Source organism: Silurus meridionalis, chromosome 10, assembly GCF_014805685.1.
Source record: "Silurus meridionalis isolate SWU-2019-XX chromosome 10, ASM1480568v1, whole genome shotgun sequence".
NCBI classification, from domain to species: Eukaryota; Metazoa; Chordata; class Actinopteri; order Siluriformes; family Siluridae; genus Silurus; species Silurus meridionalis.
This window is the reverse complement of record NC_060893.1, coordinates 6,082,189-6,102,209: the sequence shown is the minus strand read 5'-3', so window position 1 is coordinate 6,102,209 and position 20,021 is coordinate 6,082,189. Positions and strand designations below refer to the sequence as shown.

At 38.9% G+C, this 20,021-nt stretch overlaps 2 protein-coding genes across 2 annotated transcripts; one reads left to right on the top strand and one right to left on the bottom strand.

Moving 5' to 3' along the window:
* The first annotated feature begins 320 nt into the window (after nucleotides 1-320).
* Nucleotides 321-4,887, top strand: LOC124392156 (brain aromatase). The gene is given in 11 exon segments (XM_046858880.1): nucleotides 321-471; nucleotides 1,075-1,264; nucleotides 1,387-1,537; nucleotides 1,663-1,817; nucleotides 1,913-2,089; nucleotides 2,196-2,310; nucleotides 2,404-2,515; nucleotides 3,126-3,288; nucleotides 3,554-3,601; nucleotides 3,604-3,797; nucleotides 4,117-4,887. Coding segments are annotated over 10 exon segments (1,521 nt in total). The 5' UTR covers nucleotides 321-471; nucleotides 1,075-1,128; the 3' UTR covers nucleotides 4,387-4,887.
* On the bottom strand, nucleotides 4,773-19,001 carry ap4e1 (adaptor related protein complex 4 subunit epsilon 1). Its single transcript, XM_046858877.1, has 21 exons — nucleotides 18,571-19,001; nucleotides 18,417-18,488; nucleotides 18,192-18,315; nucleotides 18,014-18,087; nucleotides 16,029-16,150; nucleotides 15,776-15,935; nucleotides 15,495-15,661; nucleotides 15,008-15,081; nucleotides 14,782-14,904; nucleotides 14,551-14,660; nucleotides 13,814-13,953; nucleotides 12,817-12,929; nucleotides 12,610-12,728; nucleotides 11,481-11,777; nucleotides 10,897-11,008; nucleotides 10,563-10,701; nucleotides 10,126-10,393; nucleotides 8,313-8,864; nucleotides 7,626-7,816; nucleotides 5,618-5,778; nucleotides 4,773-5,470 (listed from the first exon to the last, which is right to left on the bottom strand). The coding sequence occupies exons 1-21, from the start codon at nucleotides 18,709-18,711 to the stop codon at nucleotides 5,310-5,312; spliced, it is 3,420 nt and encodes a 1,139-aa protein (XP_046714833.1). The 5' UTR covers nucleotides 18,712-19,001; the 3' UTR covers nucleotides 4,773-5,309.
* Nucleotides 19,002-20,021: the final 1,020 nt, after the last annotated feature.

The window sequence follows — 20,021 nt, the reverse complement described above, 5'->3', positions numbered from 1 at the left end:
AAAAGAAATTAATAAAATAAATAAACAATTTAAATACCAAGAAGGTGAAAAGTGCACCAGAAATATGATGCGTGCAACACTGACCCTTTTTTTCCCTCATTTTTTCACGTTTCCCCTTTTTCATGTTGTTCAAATCTGGACAACAGAAAAAAACTCTGGATTTCCAATGGCTCTTCACACACACACACACACACACACACACACACACACACACACACACACACACACACACACACACACACACACACACAAGTAGGGCCTGTATCTAAGCGACAGACAGATTCAAATGGCTTGCAAACCCCCTTTTTTTGCCAGTCCTGAAAAGAGTGATCTAAAACCAATCAGGTTTAAAATGAAGAGAGCCTGCGAACTTCAGCCAGACTCACAGCAGACGGTATAGAGAGGCGCAAAACCATTGTGCAAATCTAAAACCTCTGGAGGATTTTTCATCTTCCATCTAAAAAGAAAGATGTGAGTATATAAATATATATAACTCTATTGACTTCGATCTTAGATTTATTTTGTGCAATGCGACAAACAAATTAACGTATTTCCAGGAATTGCAATTATGTATTAGGTATCAAACTCTGCAGCACTGACAAATGTTCTTCCCTGAAATTACTTCCCCTTTTAGAAAGGGAAGCTTATGGGCTTCATTCCTAGACTTTCTAGCACAGGTGAAGGAGATTAAGGCTTTATCACTTTGGTTATGACATGTCTTTTTATCAAACACTTTTGCATAAAACCTTCTCCACCAGAGCAAGGCCTCATATTGCATTTTTCAGACAGATTTTCTTTCCCCCCATCAGGATTGTTTTGACTGCTCCTATAACACAACACCTTTGATTTGAAGGACTTTATAAATTGAATGGCTGCCTGCCAAATCCTTTCAAATTCCCCTTCTTTTCAAGGACCACCTCATGTGCTGTCAAGGCAGAGGACATTAATATAAGCCAGAAAAGTAAAAGAGAGAAATACAGGTCTTACAGTGATGCTGAAAATCTTTCGGATTTCTCATTAGCGGTCCATCACTAATTGACCCATAGTTGTTTTGGGGTGTTTTTTTCTCCGAAGTGTGAGGAGCTTTTTGGATCTGCCGGTTTAAGCGCATCTTCGCGGAGTGTCAGAATGGAGTTACAGAACATATCTGACATCATGACTGCAGTGGAGTTTAGCGGCTTGGGAGTCTTCTCAGCATTACTTTTGCTTTTACTACTAATTTTAATCACAGCCTACAACCGAGGAAACAAATCTATCTTACCAGGTGAGTTAAAACGTGTCCTCTTTAGTGAGCATACAGACACTAAATCTTTATATATAGAATCAATCTGGGCAACATAGCACATGTAATGTAATGGAACTTGCTAATGTCTGGTTTTCTCCCAGGTCCCTACTGGTTACTGGGTCTGGGCCCCATTCTAAGCTATTCTAGGTTTTTGTGGATGGGCATTGGTACAGCCAGTAATTATTATAATAAGAAATATGGTTGCATGACTCGGGTTTGGATCCAGGGAGAGGAAACACTCATTCTGAGCAAGTGAGTTTCTCAAGACCGAAAGTAGTTTTTTAACTCTACATGAGTATGGTAAACAAAATATTCCACAAAGATAACATTATCTGGACACCTCTGGACACTGAGGATGTGTTGAATTGTGTTTTCAGGGCATCTGCTGTGTACCATGTTCTGAAGAGTAGTAACTATGTTGCCAGATTTGCTAGTAAACGTGGACTGAAGTGCATCGGTATGGATGAACAAGGCCTTATTTTTAACAGCAACATCCCACTTTGGAAAAAGCTACGCACATATTTTGCCAAAGGTGATTTATTTTCCTGGTTTCTGATCATTTGTTTGAAGAAAAAAAAAATTTTAGAATTAGTGCAAAAACCACATGTGTGAATGTATGTGCTCCAGCCCTTACAGGCCCTGGTCTGCAGAGGACAGTGGGGGTGTGTGTTAGTGCCACGAATAAGCACTTGGGTGTCCTGCATGATTTCACAGATTCCTCAGGCCATGTGGATGCTCTGAACTTCCTACGCTGTGTAGTGGTTGACATCTCCAACAGACTCTTCCTCCGAATTCCTATCAATGGTTAGGCCGTTAATGCTACGAATTCTGCTGTACATTGGTGTAAATACCCAGAACTGACTGCAGAAATACAGTATGAATGTACTATGTATATCCACTCTTTTGGCAGAAAAAGACTTGCTACTGAAGATCCACAAATACTTTGATACATGGCAAACAGTGCTTATCCAGCCGGACATTTTTTTCCAATTAAACTGGGTGTTTAAAAAACATCAACATGCAGCGTGGGTTCCCTCAAGAAATTTAAAACTTTTTATTTTTTACATTTATTTCTTTGTTTTGAGAGCTACATTCTAACCGGAGTCACTCTCTTGTAGAAAGGAGCTTCAGGAAGAGATGGGGAGGCTCGTGGAGCAAAAGCGTAAAGCCATCAATGCCATGGAAAAGCTAGATGAGGCTGACTTTGCAACCGAGTTGATATTCGCTCAGGTTTGTCTGTGCTATAAAAATTACTGAACGTGTGCCACAATTATAGACCACAGCACTTCTCGTATTCTCACTTCTGATTGGTTCAGATGTTGAGTCTCCTATAAAAGCTCTGACAATCTTTGCAGCTCTGAATCTAATAACAGGTCAATTTTTTTATTTGGTGAAAAGCTTCTATATGATGTTTATTAAGCATTTGCTAAAGGGTGCATCAGCATTTTGGAGATATTAAAGAAAAAGCTATCAGGTTTCAGACACAGGACCATGTGTTTTGCATTTACAGGTTTTTTGTAACAAGATAAGCTGTATTTTTTGGTCTTATCAACTACAAGAGAAAGAAAAAAGTAAATTATTAAGAAGAAAAGCAACTATGTTAATATTTACTTTTATACTATCTACTATACGTGATAACACTAATACGTTTCCTGAATGTTCCATAGCATTAAATACAATTATAAATGGATGAAAAAGTTGTAACAAGCTATAACAAGTGTGTGTGTGTTCATGGCATCACATCGTTCCACTGTAAATGATGTATTTATACCAGCATGTTCTGAAATATGTTATTCCTTACATAATTGCGATGCTGATGTTGCTTGCGGATCTCCATCAGAATCATGGAGAGATGTCAGAAGACGATGTGAGGCAGTGTGTGTTGGAGATGGTGATTGCCGCACCGGACACTCTGTCCATCAGTCTGTTCTTCATGCTGGTTCTGTTGAAGCAGAAGCCAGCAGTAGAGCAGTGTATACTACAGGAAATGCACAATGTGTTGGGTAATTCTCTCAACTCATGGAAGTCAACCAGAACGCCAGAAGAAATATAAAAAAATAAATTCCTAACAATTCATGTTAATTGCCTAGTTCCTTTTTTCCTTGGTAATTCTAGCATGAGTTATAATAAAATACTCACTTGGCATTCATTCACACACCAACAATTCTATACTAAATCAATTACATTGTCTGCTTATAGGACACATGTGCATATAAATACAGGATTTGTTTTTAAAAACCCAACCAACCAACCTTAACTGTGCTCCAGGTGGGCGAGAGATGGAGCCATCTGACCTGCAAAAGTTGACAGTGATGGATAGTTTTATAAAGAGTCTCTGCGATTCCATCCTGTGGTGGACTTCATCATGAGGCGAGCGCTAGAAGATGACGTCATTGAAGGCTTCACTGTAGCCAAAGGGACGAACGTCATTCTGAACATTGGCCGGATGCACAAGAGCACAGAGTTTTTTCCCAAAGCTAACGAATTTAGCTTGGAGAACTTTGATAACAATGTAAGTAGGACATACAGTATTGGATTGCATTGATGTAGGGAAATCAGAAATGGAAGGGAATAATACATGAGAGGAACTGTAGGTTTTTAATACTTTTCACATTTATCTAAACAATATACTACACCGATCAGGCACAACGTTATGATATTATAACATTATGAGCAGTGAAGTGAATAACACTGATTATCTCTCCATCATGACACCTGTTATTGGGTGGGATATATTAAGGAAACATAACACAATATTAGGCAGGTGGTCATAATGTTATGCCTGATCAGTGTGAATCTGATAGTACTGACGTGCACTCCTGATCTTCCAGGTGCCGAGTCGTTTCTTCCAGCCGTTTGGCTGTGGGCCACGTGCCTGTGTGGGGAAACACATAGCTATGGTGATGATGAAGGCCATACTGGTGACAGTTCTGTTGCAGTACACCGTGTGTCCCCAGCCTGGATGTACGGTCAGCACCATCAGGCAAACCAACAACCTGTCACAGCAGCCCGTAGAGGAGGACACACACAGCCTAGCCATGAGCTTCATAGCACGCAAACCGAGTCCAGAAAAGCAGGAAGCAGCCTCTGGTTTGGAATGAATAGAGAAGCTGAAATTACTATGATTATGCTGCAACAACTTTTTTTTTCTTTCAGTATCCCATGTGAAACTAAACTATCATAATCACATACTGGTTTGAAAGTTGTGAATAATTAATAGAACTAAATCAAATTTTTGTTCAAAATGTTTTGTTCGCTTCCTCATCGGGACACAAAACTATATTCTCACAGGTATTACTGTAGTTATAGCATTATGGGATAAAGTGTTAGAGCCTCTCGCTCTAATTTTTGAAGTTTTTCACAATATAACAAACGTTTTCTTGTATAATCCACTCACCTGCATTAGTGTGTTTTCAGTCAGAAGCCTCGACCTCATTCATAGGTCAAACAATGTGAAATGGTAACAGAACTCACTCGTCTGCATGTATAGTGTTTTATAAAATATATTTTCTCGACAGCTACAGTATAAAGGAAGACATGGCTTCTTTGTTGATGGTCTTTTATAACAAATACTGCTGTAATTAAAACGGTGACAAATCAAACAGAATATTCAATGTATCAGTTTGAATCGGAAAGAAACTAATAAAAGAATGGAAAGACAGAAATAAAGGTTTAAAATATGAAAAACAATAAATATACATATATATTTTTTCGAAATACTCTATTAGGTAAGGAACCTCTCAGGAACTGGGTTCAATTAGAAAAACAATACCATTAGTATTATAAAGCATTTCATTAAAGAAGAAAGACAGAAATTACATATATTGCTTTACAGTCAGTCATCATTTCAAGAAAGATCTGAGCACGTCCACACACACACACACACACACACACACACACACACACACACACACACACACACACACACACGCAGGCTTCATCATTCCTAATCTTCACTCATACTCAATAACAGAAGGATTGTAAGACATTTCAGTTAATAACAGATGCATAGAGTTGCTGAGCCTCAGGGTTCTTGCAGGACTCTCTGGCAGTGATAGAGGAGACAGTCTGGGAAAGCAGGCAGAGGAGAACGCAGCCGTACAGCCAGAGAAGCACCGTGTACACGACAGTGCATGAGACAGGGGGCGCCATTCAGCAAACGACAGGCCACGATACCCTCCGAACCTAAACATAACACATCCTGTTAAGCACTGGAAAATACTAGCTAATATATACTAGCTAATACGGACAAAACGAGGCAACCTTTACAATTAATATGGGAAAAAATAGATGCGTAGTCAGATATTTAAAACAGTAATGAACTCCTCTTACCGATGATGTGCACCGTGTGTATTCGGAGGTTTTCCTGAAGAGCATTAAGGGTGGTTATAAGAGGACTTTCAGTGCCTGTTAGTAGTTTTAGGTTCTGCTTCACATCATTAGAGAAGGAAAGCCACAATTTCCCATACTCCTCTGTGCTCAGCATCAGCGGCCTGTTGGAAAAAAGCTTTATATAGATTTAAATAATTTTTTTCACCACAGCACAGTTTTCCTCCGGATTCTTATAAACAGTATATTAAAAAAACTCAATTACATAGAACAAAATCGAACCCAGTGGATTTTAAATATTTTATGGCATTTTACAGTTTAGAGGGGGTTGGATTTTTAAGCCTCACAAGTCCTTCAAGTTTATAATTGTCCAATTTGTTGAAATATCGAGTTCTGAATCCATAACATTAAATAGCTCCAAAAGAGAGAAACTAAAAGTGTAGTTGTGTTCGGTACTCTGAGTTGTTTTAATTTACTTGCATTAACTTTATTTTCAATAGAGAATATCATGAATATAGATTAATAAAAAGCACAAAAAAATATATAAATCCTATGCTAAATTACTAAGCGACATTTATTAAATCGTTAATAAAGTTGTGTACACCAGGTCCAAAGTTTGCAGACACCAAACCATAGAATTTACATTTACATTTGCGGCATTTAGAAGACGCCCTTATCCAGAGCGACATACAAAAGTCTCTAGCAATGAATAGAGACTGCAGAATAGAATGCATATATACACGCTGTTCTGAACATCCAATTCCACATTTAGTCCCCATCTGCTATTATTACATCTTCCACTCTTCAGGGAAGATGTTCCACTAGTTTTTAGTGTGCGCTGGTGGAGATTTGCGTTCATTCAGACACAATGGTGTTAATAAAGTGAGGTACTGATGTAGCTGAGGTGAAGAGGCCAGGGGTGCAGTCAGCCTTTTAATTCATCCTGAATGTGTTCAATAGGGTTGAGGTTTGAGCTCTACAGCAGGCCACTTAAGAGATTCTACTCCAAACCATGTAAAGCTGTAGATGTATATCAAAATCCAAAACTACATGGCCCTGTGTGAAAAAGTGTTTGCCCCCTAAATGGCAATAACTGGTTTTTAACAAATGTTTGTTTTCCCTCAATAATAAAAACCTTTATTTAAAAACTGCATGTTGTGTTCACTTGTGTTCTCTTTTACTAATATTTTAATTAGTTTGATGATCATCTGAAACATTAAAGTGTGACAAACATGCAAAAAAAAAAAAGAACTCAGTAAAGTCTCATAGTACAGTACAATATAAGTTTATATACAGTGGTGTGAAAACTATGTATATAAAATTATATATATAGACAAGTCATCACTTTGTGGACACTGATCAGGCATAACATTATGACCACCTGCCTAATATTGTGTTGGTCCCCTTTTGGACCAAAACAGTTCTGACCCATTAATCATTAACACCATTAACTTCTTCAGCAATTTGAGCTACAGAAGCTCGTCGGTTAGCTCGGACCACAAGGACCAGCCTTGGCTCCTCACATGCATCAATGTCCATGACCCTGTCGCCGGTTCACCACTGTTCCTTCCTTGGACCACTTTTGATAGATACTGAGCACTGCAGACCGGTACACCCCACAAGAGCCGCAGTTTTGGAGATGCTCTGACCCAGTCGTCTAGACATTACAATTTGGCCCTCGTCCAACCCGCTCAAATCCTTACGCTAGCCCATTTTTCCTGCTTCTAACACGCCAACTTTGAGGAAAAAATATATACTTGCTGCCAAATAATATCCCACCCATTAACAGGTGCCATGATGAAGAGATAATCAGTGTTGTTCACTTCACCGCTCATAATGTTTAAATGATATACATATATTTATCTATACCATTTTTCACATTCTTTAATCAGCACCAGTAATAATATATAATAACAAAGTTCAGACAACTTATTTTTAAATAATTGGAGATATCAAGTTTAATTATGGTGGGTAACTATGAGAAGAACATTCTGGTGCATGCAGATCGTACCTTATAAAGTCAGTGGTGGAGAGTTTACCAGAGAACTGCAGAGTGTGCAAATGTCCAGACTGTGTTTGGTACAACACTGCTCCTTTGAAGGTCACTTGAATGTGAGGTCTTTCCATCAGAAGAGTGTAACGACACACTGAGGAATCTCTGCCCTCCAGACACTCGATCACATTTCCTCTTAGGCTCGTCATCTTTAGGAAGAACAGTTTGAAAAACATTAGTGTGTTAGATATTTGGTGGATTTGGTGAATCTGCTCTTCTTTTTTTTTTTTAAATGTATGAAATAATGTATTTTTCTGGCATTTAATGATACCTACAGGATACAGGGTATATATCTTACAATGTACCGATGTGACACAATCTGCTTATGTCAGTGGTTCTCAAAAATCTTTCAGCCATTCCCCACATTATAGAGGGGGTGGATTTTCAATCCCCACCTGTCCTCCATCACCCCCCAAAAAAGGTAATAAAATTCACATTTAAAAATGTCTAATTTAATTTTCCCCATTAGAGGGGGCTGTCCCACACTTTGAGAACCACTGAAATATATCCATTATTTTGAAAAGAATACAACAGGATAGTGGAATTGCAAGGTTTCTAAACACATGGTCCAATCGAACGATTACTACCAGATTGGTGTCCTCGATAAAAAATAAAATAAAATCACAGGTCACTATGAAATGTTACCTCCAGCTCCTCGCAGCTCAGTTCAACAGTGACATCGCAGAGTGGCATCTCTGTAGTGTTGCAAATGAACAGCGCGAGCAGCAGGGCATCGTCTCTGTACACGCGGCAGCAAGAGATGGACAGGCGGGGGTCAGAAGTCAAGGTTATAATGTCAGAATGAGGCAGGTCATCCAGTTCAGATGGTAACTTCAGAACGACGAGATCAGAACAGCCGTTTTGAGGCACTACTAAGGCTTCTTCTGCTAAAGCGTTAGGTCTAATCATCAGCATATCCACAGTGCACACTTCCCTTTCACCCAGACCATTAGCGGTCTGGCTGGACTGCGTGGAATCACAGCTGCCGTTAACCGTAGTGGACGTCAGGGTGTGATTTGAGTTCTGTATGTGTGTAACCTGCTCCTCGTCCAGCAAGCCATCGTATAAGGCGTCTGTCCTGCGCCGGGAAGAGTGTGAGGAGCTCGTAGATGCCTCACTGGTGCTCGACGATGATGCTGATCCGTGCTGCCTGTGTTTTCTTCTGAATCGTGGAGCGGAAGCCTCAGTTTTCTCCAACTGGCACAGAGGAAACATTAATAGTTATATGTAATGCAAAACCTTAGAGTCTCTAATCTCCTTCAGGTTGCATCTCCTACATAGAACATAGTCCACTGGTGTGCACCTTCTGTACGTCAGACTCCAATCAAGTTGTAGAAACATCTGGATGATTAGTGGAAACTCAATTTTAAATGTCATGGTAAAGGCTGTGCATACTAATGTACATGTGATTATTTTTTATTCTTACTTTTAATACATTGCAAAAATTTGGAACAAACGTATTTCATGTTGTCATTATGTGGAATTGTTTGTAAAATATTGAGAAAAATAATTTATTTAATCAATTTTGGAATAAGGCTATAAGATAAAAAAATGTGGAAAAAGTGAAGCGCTGTGAATACTTTCCAGATGTGCTGTACATCCGACTGTATAGAAACACCTGATGATGTTAAAGAAGCACATCCGTGTTTTGTTATTAAATCTAAAACACCGCAAAGCACTAAAGACAAATTTCGACACAAAATATTTCTTCTCCTTTTGAACATCTCCATTAGTGTACAACTTTCCAGGAGGTTTTAAAGTGGTAAATAGTGACAAGTAGTAAAATACTTGCAACATTTTTTCAGATTCATTTAAATAAATAAATTAATTCATTTATTTATTTTTAATTTTTAATTTGTGACATCTTCCCCTTTACAGTCTGGTCTTTTATGCACGAGACCCAGAGAGTTCAAATTTCTGAATACAGTGCAAAGTGACAACATTGCAAGAAACCGAACACATTTTTTTTTTTTGCCCAGAAAGTTTCTATGTTATTCCTGAAGATTATATTTATAGCATTCGGCAGACACCTTTATCCAGAGCAGCTTAGAATTATCTCGATACACCTGAGCAGCTGAGGGTTAGGGGCCTTGCTCAAGGGCCCAGCAGTGGCACTTTGGTGGTGCTGGGATTTGAACTCACAACCTTCCGTTGAGGAGTCCATCATCATTAATATTTAGGAACAATTTAGCCATACTGTCCATTAGTAAAAGTAATTTAATTCGGAAAAATTATCTGGATAATAATTAATTAATGGCGGGGAATATTTTGAGCTCCACTCCCATCCATTTTCTGGCTCAGCTGACATTGGCAGGAATGATTGAGGAGTGAATGAGGAATTTCAGAAGAGGTACCTAAACATTATGTTCCCACTGCCAGGTGGTTTGTATCAACTAAACTGACCCAAGTCATGCTGTACTGTCTGGCAGAAAAATTATTTTATTTACAATAAACCCACCAGAGATGTGGAGCTTTGAGATCCCAGTCCAACAAACAGAGATGATGCCAGCTGCTGCTTCTCCTGGTCCATATGTGAAGGCTCAGGCTTGGGATAGTGATTAAGCTCGGGCTGGGAAGCATCTGTTGCAGCTACTTCCTGGTTGGATGACTGGTGTACAGTGTTCGGTGTGTCTACTACTGCTGAGGTTTTAGAAGACTCTTTCTGGAGCAGATAACCCTCCTTCCCCCACACTCTCTTCACACCATCCAATATGAGTGTGCTTGCTCTGTAAACATGCAACACTTCCATCACATGAAAGCCAATACTTACACCGGTGTATGTTACAGTAAATGTGATTGAAATGTATAAATATGAGATATTTCTGTATGCATGAATACAGAATGAACCACAAGCTGAAACTTCATTGAATTACAGTAAAGGTCTTTTTGTCTTACCCTGTCCTAAGTGCCGGTTCGGTGCTGTTACCAGAGAGACCAGAGCTCATAGAGAGAACGGTTGGGGACTGTCTGTCCATGAGCGTGCATGAGGACATGCTCACGGGAAGAGACAGTCCATACGGCTCTAAACTTAGTGCTGAGGATAAAAAAGACAGAGAAAATCTTGTCAGGCACACTCCTATTCTCCATCAACATATTCTTCATGCTATTAAAAGACTTAATATTCATATAGGATTTATTTCCCTTTCCCACACATTCCACAAAGAGGGCAAGAGCAAACTGGGACAAGACAGAGATCATAAAAAAAATACGATTCAGAACATTGCAGTACCTCTCTGCTGACTCAGCTCTTCCTGTCTCTGATGAGGGGGTTTATACGGAGCAGCTCCTGCAGCTAGAGCTTCAGATACAAAGCCATCCAGAAATGAGAGAGAGGAGTCCACCTGTCACACACAAACACACACACACACACACACACACACACACACACACACTAAATGAATAATTTATAAATAAACAATAATGACTATATTCATATCGCACTTTTTAATGGAATAATAAATAAATAAAATGTTAAAAAAGTGAATGCAAAAGTAATAGTAATAAAAAAAAAAAATAATACATAATACTTATTGCTATTACTTATTGTTATATATATATATATATATATATATATATATATATATATATATATATATATATATGTGTGTATGTGTGTGTGTGTGTGTGTGTGTGTCTAAGCAAAAAAAACCACACATTTATAATGAACCATTAATTTTTAATAGAATAAAAAACAATTATTGCATTAAATAACTAGGTTTTAAAAGTGAAATAAATTGAATTTAATTAATTATATTCAAAAATATATATTGTTTTCATTAATCTGGTAATGTAATTCAAATAGCTTTTCCTCACCTGCATGCTGTCCCTGAACTGGTGCAGTAACCGAGCGTGGAGCTGCGAGTCCCGGCTGAGGCCCTGCAGCTCATTAGCCTGCTGGCGCAGCACTGTGTCCAGAGAGGAAGCCAAGCTCTCCGTCAGCTCCAGTACAAGCTCAGCAGATCCAGAGCTCTGACACAGCTTAGTGAGGGCACCCAGCACCCAGCTCCTGGTCTCTGAGCTCACTCCTCTCTGCTCTAACAACTTCTTCAGGAGCACTATGACCTCACACTGGTCCAGGCCTTCTCTCATGCAGGAGTACTCTCCAAGCACCTGGTAGGAAAAACAAGGAAAAACTGGGTTACTTTTCTCTTTGGTTACTTGGCTTTACTATACATATTACATAGGGTTTGACTTGAAAGTTCCTCAAAGGTTCTTTGAGTGGTTAAGAAGACAGAGAAGGAGATATAGAAAGATAGAATGAGCTGGGTGTGGTAGCTGATATACTTCATTACAGTTCAGCTCATTGAGGTGATAAATGACATCACATATTATCTCTGAAACACCTCAACAATGATGATATATAATGATCATTCTGTGCCACACACATAATGATGAGTTCCCTTTTGAGTCTGGTTCCTCTCGAGGTTTCTTCCTTATACCATCTCAGAGAGTTTTTCCTTGCCACAGTCGCCACTAGCTCGCTCATTAGATATAAACTTATAAGGAACTAACTTACAGGCACTAAACTTTTCACACCGTCATAAGCTTGTTATCTCTGTAAAGCTGCTGAGGGACAATGTCCAATGTTAAAATGCTATACTAATAAAATTAATTTGAACTTTGTTATTGAAATTACCAGTACAATGCATTCACATATCCATTAATAAATAACTTACTTGAAACTGCCTTCCTGTGCAGGAGCTTTTCTTTCTTTTTTTTTTTTTTACAAGTGAAGTCATGCTTGAAGCAACTTTCCCCCAATTATAAATATTTGTAGCATTCTTTATGTATATAAAAGAGTATTAATATTAGCTAATATTCAAAGTTTCAAGAAAAATTAAATATGCTGTCATGGCATTTACAATAGGAATGCAAGCAGTGTGTGTGTGTGTGTGTGTGTGTGTGTGTGTGTGTGTGTGTGTGTGTGTGTGTGTGTACCCACCCAGCTAATGACTTGTAGGAAGCACTGGGGCAAATGAGAACAGTCACCCTTCAGGACTGCTATATACAAGTCCACTGCATATAGCTTGAGCTGCCGGTCGTCCTCCTCTGCATCCGAGCCTGAAACACAAAATAATCAAATCAGGTCACTTTCCATGCTACTTGTAATTCCAATAAGCTTTTAGAACTTTACTATATGAAGTTTTACCCTCTATGAGCAGCCTGAGGAAGTTGTTGGGAATATCCGGCTTCATGAAGTCACCGCCGAGAGAGAACACTTCATTCATAGTCTGAATAAACCACTCGTTGTCTGGAGCATACGTATAACTCTATTATAGGAAAATTCGCAAAATAAAACTGTAAACTAAAAATCTAGTACAAAGCCTGCTTAGTAAATGATTAGTAATTTTGAATTTCTGTGCAAGAATATTTTCTTAAGTAATATGAGAAAAAATTTATTTGTTCTAACTAACAGAAAAAAAAAATACTCCTATATGTGGGAAAATAACTGGTACCACTGAGAATAATGTAAAAAATACAGGTAGCCTTCTACTTATGTTGGAGATACGTTACGACGACCCCATCGTAAGTCTAAAAAATATCGAAAGTCAAAGATGGTGCTATGAATGTGACACTCCTGCTTCATGCTGATTTATAATTTAAATTTTCTACTCTAAACTGATGGCTTTTTACTAAAAGCAGGAGACATACTCGGGCGCTTGGAAGACATGCTTTGATCACTAAAACTGCTGTTTGAAACAGAAAGAAATACACACCGAGACAACTTTACTCCGTCGACCGCTAGCGAGGGTGCGCAATCTCACGGGGCGAGAGATACGCTCATCCCAGCTGCGTGTCCAACGTAACGTACATCGTACGCTGCTGCCTGTGGCGTGAAGTTCAAGATATTTTTATAATTCTATTTTATTCTAATTAATGTTTGTGGACACTGCAAGCATTTTCTCCAGGAAAGAGTCATAAAATATCAATTGTGCCAATTATTCTGAAATCAACATTAAAATAAAAACATTCAAATAAAAAGAGTCAGTAGTGAAAATTCTCAGTCAGTGCAGTTCTGGGGTTTTTGTGTTTTTCATTTTTGCACATTTTCATGATTACAATCCAGAAGGCCACGGTATACCTGCATGTAATGCGTGCATTACAATAGAAATAGAAGGCAACATCTTAAGTCAATAAAAGGATATTTTTCAGCCAACTCAGCCACTTTTCCCACAAGATCGATGATGGTGTAGCTATCGTCACAAAGCCGGAGGAATCGCAACATTTTCTCTACGATCACAGTGACGTTTTGGGCATTCGTTATCCTGAAGAGCAGCTCTAAGGTCTGAGATGTGGGGGAAAAAAGCAGGAGGAAGAGGAATTAAATAAACAACGTCTTTGTACTTTTGATTCCTGCCTTTCCAAAGACCAAAATATAACCAGTTCTGGTGAATTTCTTTGCTAATACTAGGTCATGTTTAACCTTACATTGCAAAATAAGTTGAATGAAGGAAATTCTTTACTATTCATTTGTCAGATGTTTATCCAGACCTTCGTAAACATGAATGGTATAGAATTGAACCTTTATAGTTAAACACTTCCATGCTACAACACAAATTCAAAATAATATAATAAACCTGAGACACAAAACTGACCAGATGTTCATTTAAAAAATTGGATATCTCTGTACCCTTCTGCCTACACTGTAATAAAGCTCTCAAATTTGGTGGAGGAAACCAATTCTTTTATCTGTGAGTCTTGGGTTATTATTATGTATTGAAAAGTTAATACAAGTTACTAAAATGAAGAGGGACTAGACATTTCAACAATATATATATTTTTTTTTTTACCATCACCCCAAATCCGAGAGTTTAATATGAGGTTTACTTTGAAATGTATTTTTTTTTTAAAGAATTTTCCAATGTAGATTTGCTTCCTTCACCTCTCTCTTGATGATGAGATCCGAATGATCCAAACATTCTATAATAGTCATCTGGTGCTGCAGAGCGAGGTTGGCGTCATACTGAACCACGTATGTTAAAGCCTTCAACCCTGTATCAAAGAAAGAAAGAAAGAAAGAAAGAAAGAAAGAAAGAAAGCAAGCATGTAATGAGTGGGCTTTTACAGCTCTTGAATATATGAGACAGTCAAACAAGAGAGGTATGCACTTTACCCAGGTACTTCAGGTTGATCTTCGGAGACAGCACGAAGTTTCCTATGCACCTCGCTGCTTTTTCCAGCAGCTCGGCTTTAGGGTATACGGTATAGATCGCCTTCACGCACTCGTACAGAATTGCTGACAAAACATATGATAAGTCAAATCAAGGCATGTCAAATACTAACCGAACAATAATAAACACATTCAAACTGAGGTAAAAAAAACAAAAACAAATAAATACCATAAGTAATGTTGTGGTTCAGTTCGGCTCGTCGCAGAGACTCGTCTAACACCTCGTACATCAGCTCACTCGCGCTAGGAGCGTAAAAAGCATCATCAAGCTACAAAAGACAAACAGCTAGGAAGCATATTCATAAATAACCACAATGGAGTATGTTAAGGGATGTGATATAGCTTATAACGTGCAGCAGTTTTTGTATAAGAGCACAAACCTGCAGTAGAAAAGATGGATATGCTCGTTCTGATACGTTACTGTATCTATAGTAACAGCAGATGTGCAGCGACTTGTATAGTGAACGTTGCACATGATATTATATATAATTATATTATATATAAACATTTTTTAACTGTATTATCAAAAACATCCTCCACAATTATATCAATCCAACCATGTAGCATCAATATAGAGGGGGGTGGGGAGTGTCCCAATACTTTTGCCCATGCATCATATCATTACGTTTAGGACTTTGTCTAGTTCTAATGTGTACCTTTGGTCCTCTTTCCCCAGCAGAGACAGGATACGGAGCAGTTGGATCTGCAGCCATGGTGCAGGGACACCGTGGTAGTTAAAGTCAAGTGGTAGCTTCCCTCCAACCACCTGCCTCAAGATGGTTACAAAGCTGCTCGTCAGCTCCTTGTAATTGTCGGGGTTCTCCTGTTAAAAATAAAGACGTCTATCATGCATACTGCAGCAAATCATATTATTATTATTACTATTTCAAAATCTAGTTATGGAGATATCAAAGAAATCCTGGGATGTAGTGAAGACCTTTATCAACCGCAAGTAGATGTGTAAAGAGGACATCATGACTCCTGGATCTTTGTCACACAAGGCTTTCCGAAACTTGCTGTGAATATGCTGCACTTGATTCGGGGCGATCAGGTAGAACTTGTACAAAGCAAGCACCGCTTTCTGTCGTATGATTTCCCTTTAAAAAAACAAGTAGAGCGCATGACAGACATGAGCAAGCAAATAAATATGTGATTCAGTTCCATTGGATCTGATTGATTCTTGATCTTACTTTTGATGAGACAGCTTCTCTTCTACCAGGGGCAGAATGGACGGGATCATGTCTTTGGGAAATATCTGACTTACAACAGTCAGAGCCATGCAGACCTCAATGAGGTTAGTGCTTTGAAGATCCTGTAAATGACGAGTTTTGCCTTGAGAAGTCTTATTTATCTATGTCTTTAAACAGATTCCACAATTTTATAGCAATTATCATTATTATGATTCGACATTAACATTCTTTCAAATCTAAGCGTTGAAAAGAATCCTGTTCATAAATGCTGAATCTTTGTGTTGTTTTAATGACATTCAATAAAAATGTTTATTGTTGGGCTTAGAAATGTCTTCATTTATTAATGTGTGACATTGTTTGCAATATTATATGGTATAAAGAGCTTTCAAACTAAAAACCTGGCCTTGGCTATTATTTTGCTGACTTTGCAGTTTTATTTCTGCTACAGAGATCATTTTGTTTAATTTTCCCAGATTCCTAGGTTAGACACTTAGTTTTAAAAAAATAAAAATACAATAAAAAAAAGACAAAAAAAATCAGATATAATTATGCTAAAACTATAGTGCATTTTGTTTACAGTTTTAAGCCTAAAATTATCTACTTTTTATACCGACAATGAGTACATTATTTCGCATTGCTGATGATTTAGAAATAAAAATAGATGCCTTTCAGTCAGACGTTTTCTGCATGCTAATTTTTTTTATATATTTTTTCTAATATTATTCTGTACTGTATTTGTACCGTGTCTCTACTTTATAGTTGCACATTTTTCTCCGAACACTAAATGCAAAGTTTCTTCTTCTTCTTCTTTCGGCTGCTCCCATTAGGGGGCGCCACAGCGGATCATCCGTCTCCATACCCCCCTGTCCTCTACATCTGCCTCTTTCACACCAACTACCTGCATGTCTTCCCTCACCACATCCATAAACCTCCTCCTTGGTCTTCCTCTTTTCCTCCTACCTGGTGGCTCCATCCTCAGCATTCTTCTACCGCTGTACCCCATGTCCCTCCTCTGCACATGTCCAAACCAACTCAATCTCACCTCCCTCACCTTGTCTCCAAAACGTCCTACATGCGCTGTCCCTCTAATAAACTCATTTCTAATCCTGTCCATCGTCGTCACTCCCAACGAAAACCTCAACTTCTTCAGCTCTGCTACCCCCAGCTCCACCTCCTGTCTTTTACTCAATGCCAGATACTCTTCTATCACAAATCACTCCTGCTATCACTCTTCTCCACCCACTCCACCCTGCCTGCACTCTTTTCTTCACTTCTCTAACACACTCTCTATTACTTTGCACTGTTGACCCCAGGTACCTGAACTCTTTCACCTTCTCCACCTCTTCTCCCTGTAACCGCACCACTCCACTGCCCTCCCTCTCATTTACACACAAAGTTTATATATACAAAACCTCGATTCCAAAAAAGTTGGGACTTTTGTGTAAAAATGTCAATAAAAACAACGATTTGCCAATCTCAAAAACCCATGTTTTATTCACAGTGGAATATAAAAACATACCAAATCTATAAACTAAAAAAAGTAGATCCTGTAAACGACGTGAGAGCTATCTAGATATGTCTTTATACCGATGACCAGATTCCACAACATGATCAGTCGTATGATCTGATGCATTTAAAATCATTTGGCACATCATTAAACAAAAAAAAAAACACAACAAAGGACACTGTTGAGCAGTTGAAATCCTGCATCAGGCAAATATAAGACAACATTCCTCTCCCAAAACTTCAACAGCTGATCTCCTCAGTCCCCAAATGTATACAGACAGAAGATGCGATGCTACGCAGTTACCCAACTTTTCTTTTTTTTGTGTTGCAGCTATCAAATTCAAAACGACCTTATTTTTTCCCTATAATGGAATGTATTCTCATATGCCCACAATGTACAAATAGACAGTCAGACCAGAGAAGCTTCAGACGTTCACCCTCTACATTCTGGTATGTGGTGAAACCAATAACGTACGCACCTTCAATACTGTATTGACCAGCAGTAACAGCAGTTCATGACTCTCATTAAGAAAAAGTGACACTGCAAGGTATCCTGTAATCAGAGATAAAAACAAGCAGAAAAAGCAAAACAAAAATTATCATCAGCTTCAAGAGATCATCAACCATCCTGACTAATAAATACCACGTCTCCCGTACCAACTCTCTTCTCCAGTACTGTGCCTTGCTGGGCCAGTTTGATGGCATGGATGTAAGCAAAAGTGGCTTCATATCCGAGCATCTCACAATACATGGCTCTCACCATCAGCTCCCTCATTTGTCTCTGAAAAGGAGAAATAAACAAATCAGATGATCATAGAGAAGAATATTTGATGCCAAACACACAGACAGGGTTAAACTGTATGTAGGGTTATAAAGCATCACCATTGTAGTATTAGGAGATGAAAGCTGATCTTTAATAGCTGCAAGCTCTTTAGTGATGAGCTTTTCTTCTTCCTGGGAAGCAAAAATGATGAGTTAGGACTGAAACAGATGACATAAATACACTTAATCACTAGCAGTGTGAAAATAAACTCACATTTTTGGATGTCAGCTCAGTAATGCTTCTGACCAGGTGTCCTAGTTTGGAGGTGGGGGAAAGTTTGGAGGCTCCAGGGTGAGAATCGAGAGACAACAGACCCGGGAGAGCATTGAGGGTCTTCTCAACCACATCACTCATTGCAGGCACGAATTACAAAGCAGACCTGCTCTCTGGGGAACTTCCGGCTCTCTGCACCAGTTTGTTTCCCCACAAAAAAACAGATTCCAAAGGGTCATGGAGCAAGTGGACACTAAAAAGAAGAAATGTTTACACCACTGAAACTAGCCGCTGGTTTGATTTCCAAATACCTTCATGTGCCCTATAAAGGTCCACTTCGTAAGACGTGACGTAATGACTTATGTCGTGTTCAGATAGTGCACTAAAGAGGTATTTGTGACGAAACCCTGGTTTGACAGCAGAACGCACTGTCACATCCTGTTCCTTCTTCTTCGCTTATTGGGTGGCGATTTGAAAGCAAAATTGTTACTACCGCCACCTGCTGGATTGTATATTAAAAACACAGCATTCAGCTCGTTTTTTTATCATCTCTAGTAAATACATACACTGACCAGGTATAACTTAATGGCCACTGATCAGCCATAACATTATGACCACCTGCCTGAAAATGTGTTGGTCCCCCTTTTAATGCATAAACAGTCCTGACCTGTCGAGCATTACAGCATTAACTTCTTCAGCAATGTGAGCTTTAGGAACTCGTCTGTGGAATCGTACCACATGGGCCAGCCTTCATTGCCCACGTGCATGTCACCGGTCCACTACTGTTCTCTCCAGATACTCAACACTGCAGACCGGGAACATCCCACATGAGCTGCAGTTTTGAAGATGCTCTGACCCAGTCGTCTAGACAGCACAATTTGGCCCTTGTCCAACCCGCTCAAATCCTTTTGCTTGCCCATTTTTCCTGCCTTTAACACATCAACTTTGAGGACAAAATGATCACCAAAATTCAAATAAATGTTGGCCAGATTTGGGCCAGTTTTGGTTTGATTTTTTTTATTCATGGCTGACAGTCGGCTGCCCTTTGGCTTACTTGTGGCCCAAATCTGGCAAACAGAAGCAGACCACCCAAGTGCCATCATTCCACGTGGTATGTGGGCCAGATGAAACTGTCAGGTGTGGGCCGGATTTGGACATCAAAGTCTTTGCTATTTGGGGTGTTATCTACTGTATCATGGAATGGCCTGCCCAGTCACCGCACCTAAATCCTATTGAGCTGCTTTGGGATGAGATGGATCGTCAGAAAGCAAATTTTAACTAGTGAAGAACACCATGGCAAAGTATTTCAGCTGAATGTTTGAAAAAACTAAATGTCTGGATGGCAAATGTGTGAAAAGATGTCTGTACATTTATATATTAGTTTGTTCTAAGTAAATCTTAACACTGTTAAATTACATAGTTTGTTGCATAGAAACACAATTTACCCCAAA

Excerpts from the sequence above, each read along its gene's own strand:
- ap4e1 (XM_046858877.1), bottom strand. The coding sequence starts at position 18,711 with ATGAGTGATGTGGTTGAGAAGACCCTCAATGCTCTCCCGGGTCTGTTG. Across the intron at positions 11,778-12,609 it reads TCCTACAAGTCATTAGCTGG|GTGCTTGGAGAGTACTCCTG; the intron begins GTGGGTACACAC and ends TTTTCCTACCAG. Across the intron at positions 11,009-11,480 it reads AGTTCAGGGACAGCATGCAG|GTGGACTCCTCTCTCTCATT; the intron begins GTGAGGAAAAGC and ends TGTGTGTGACAG.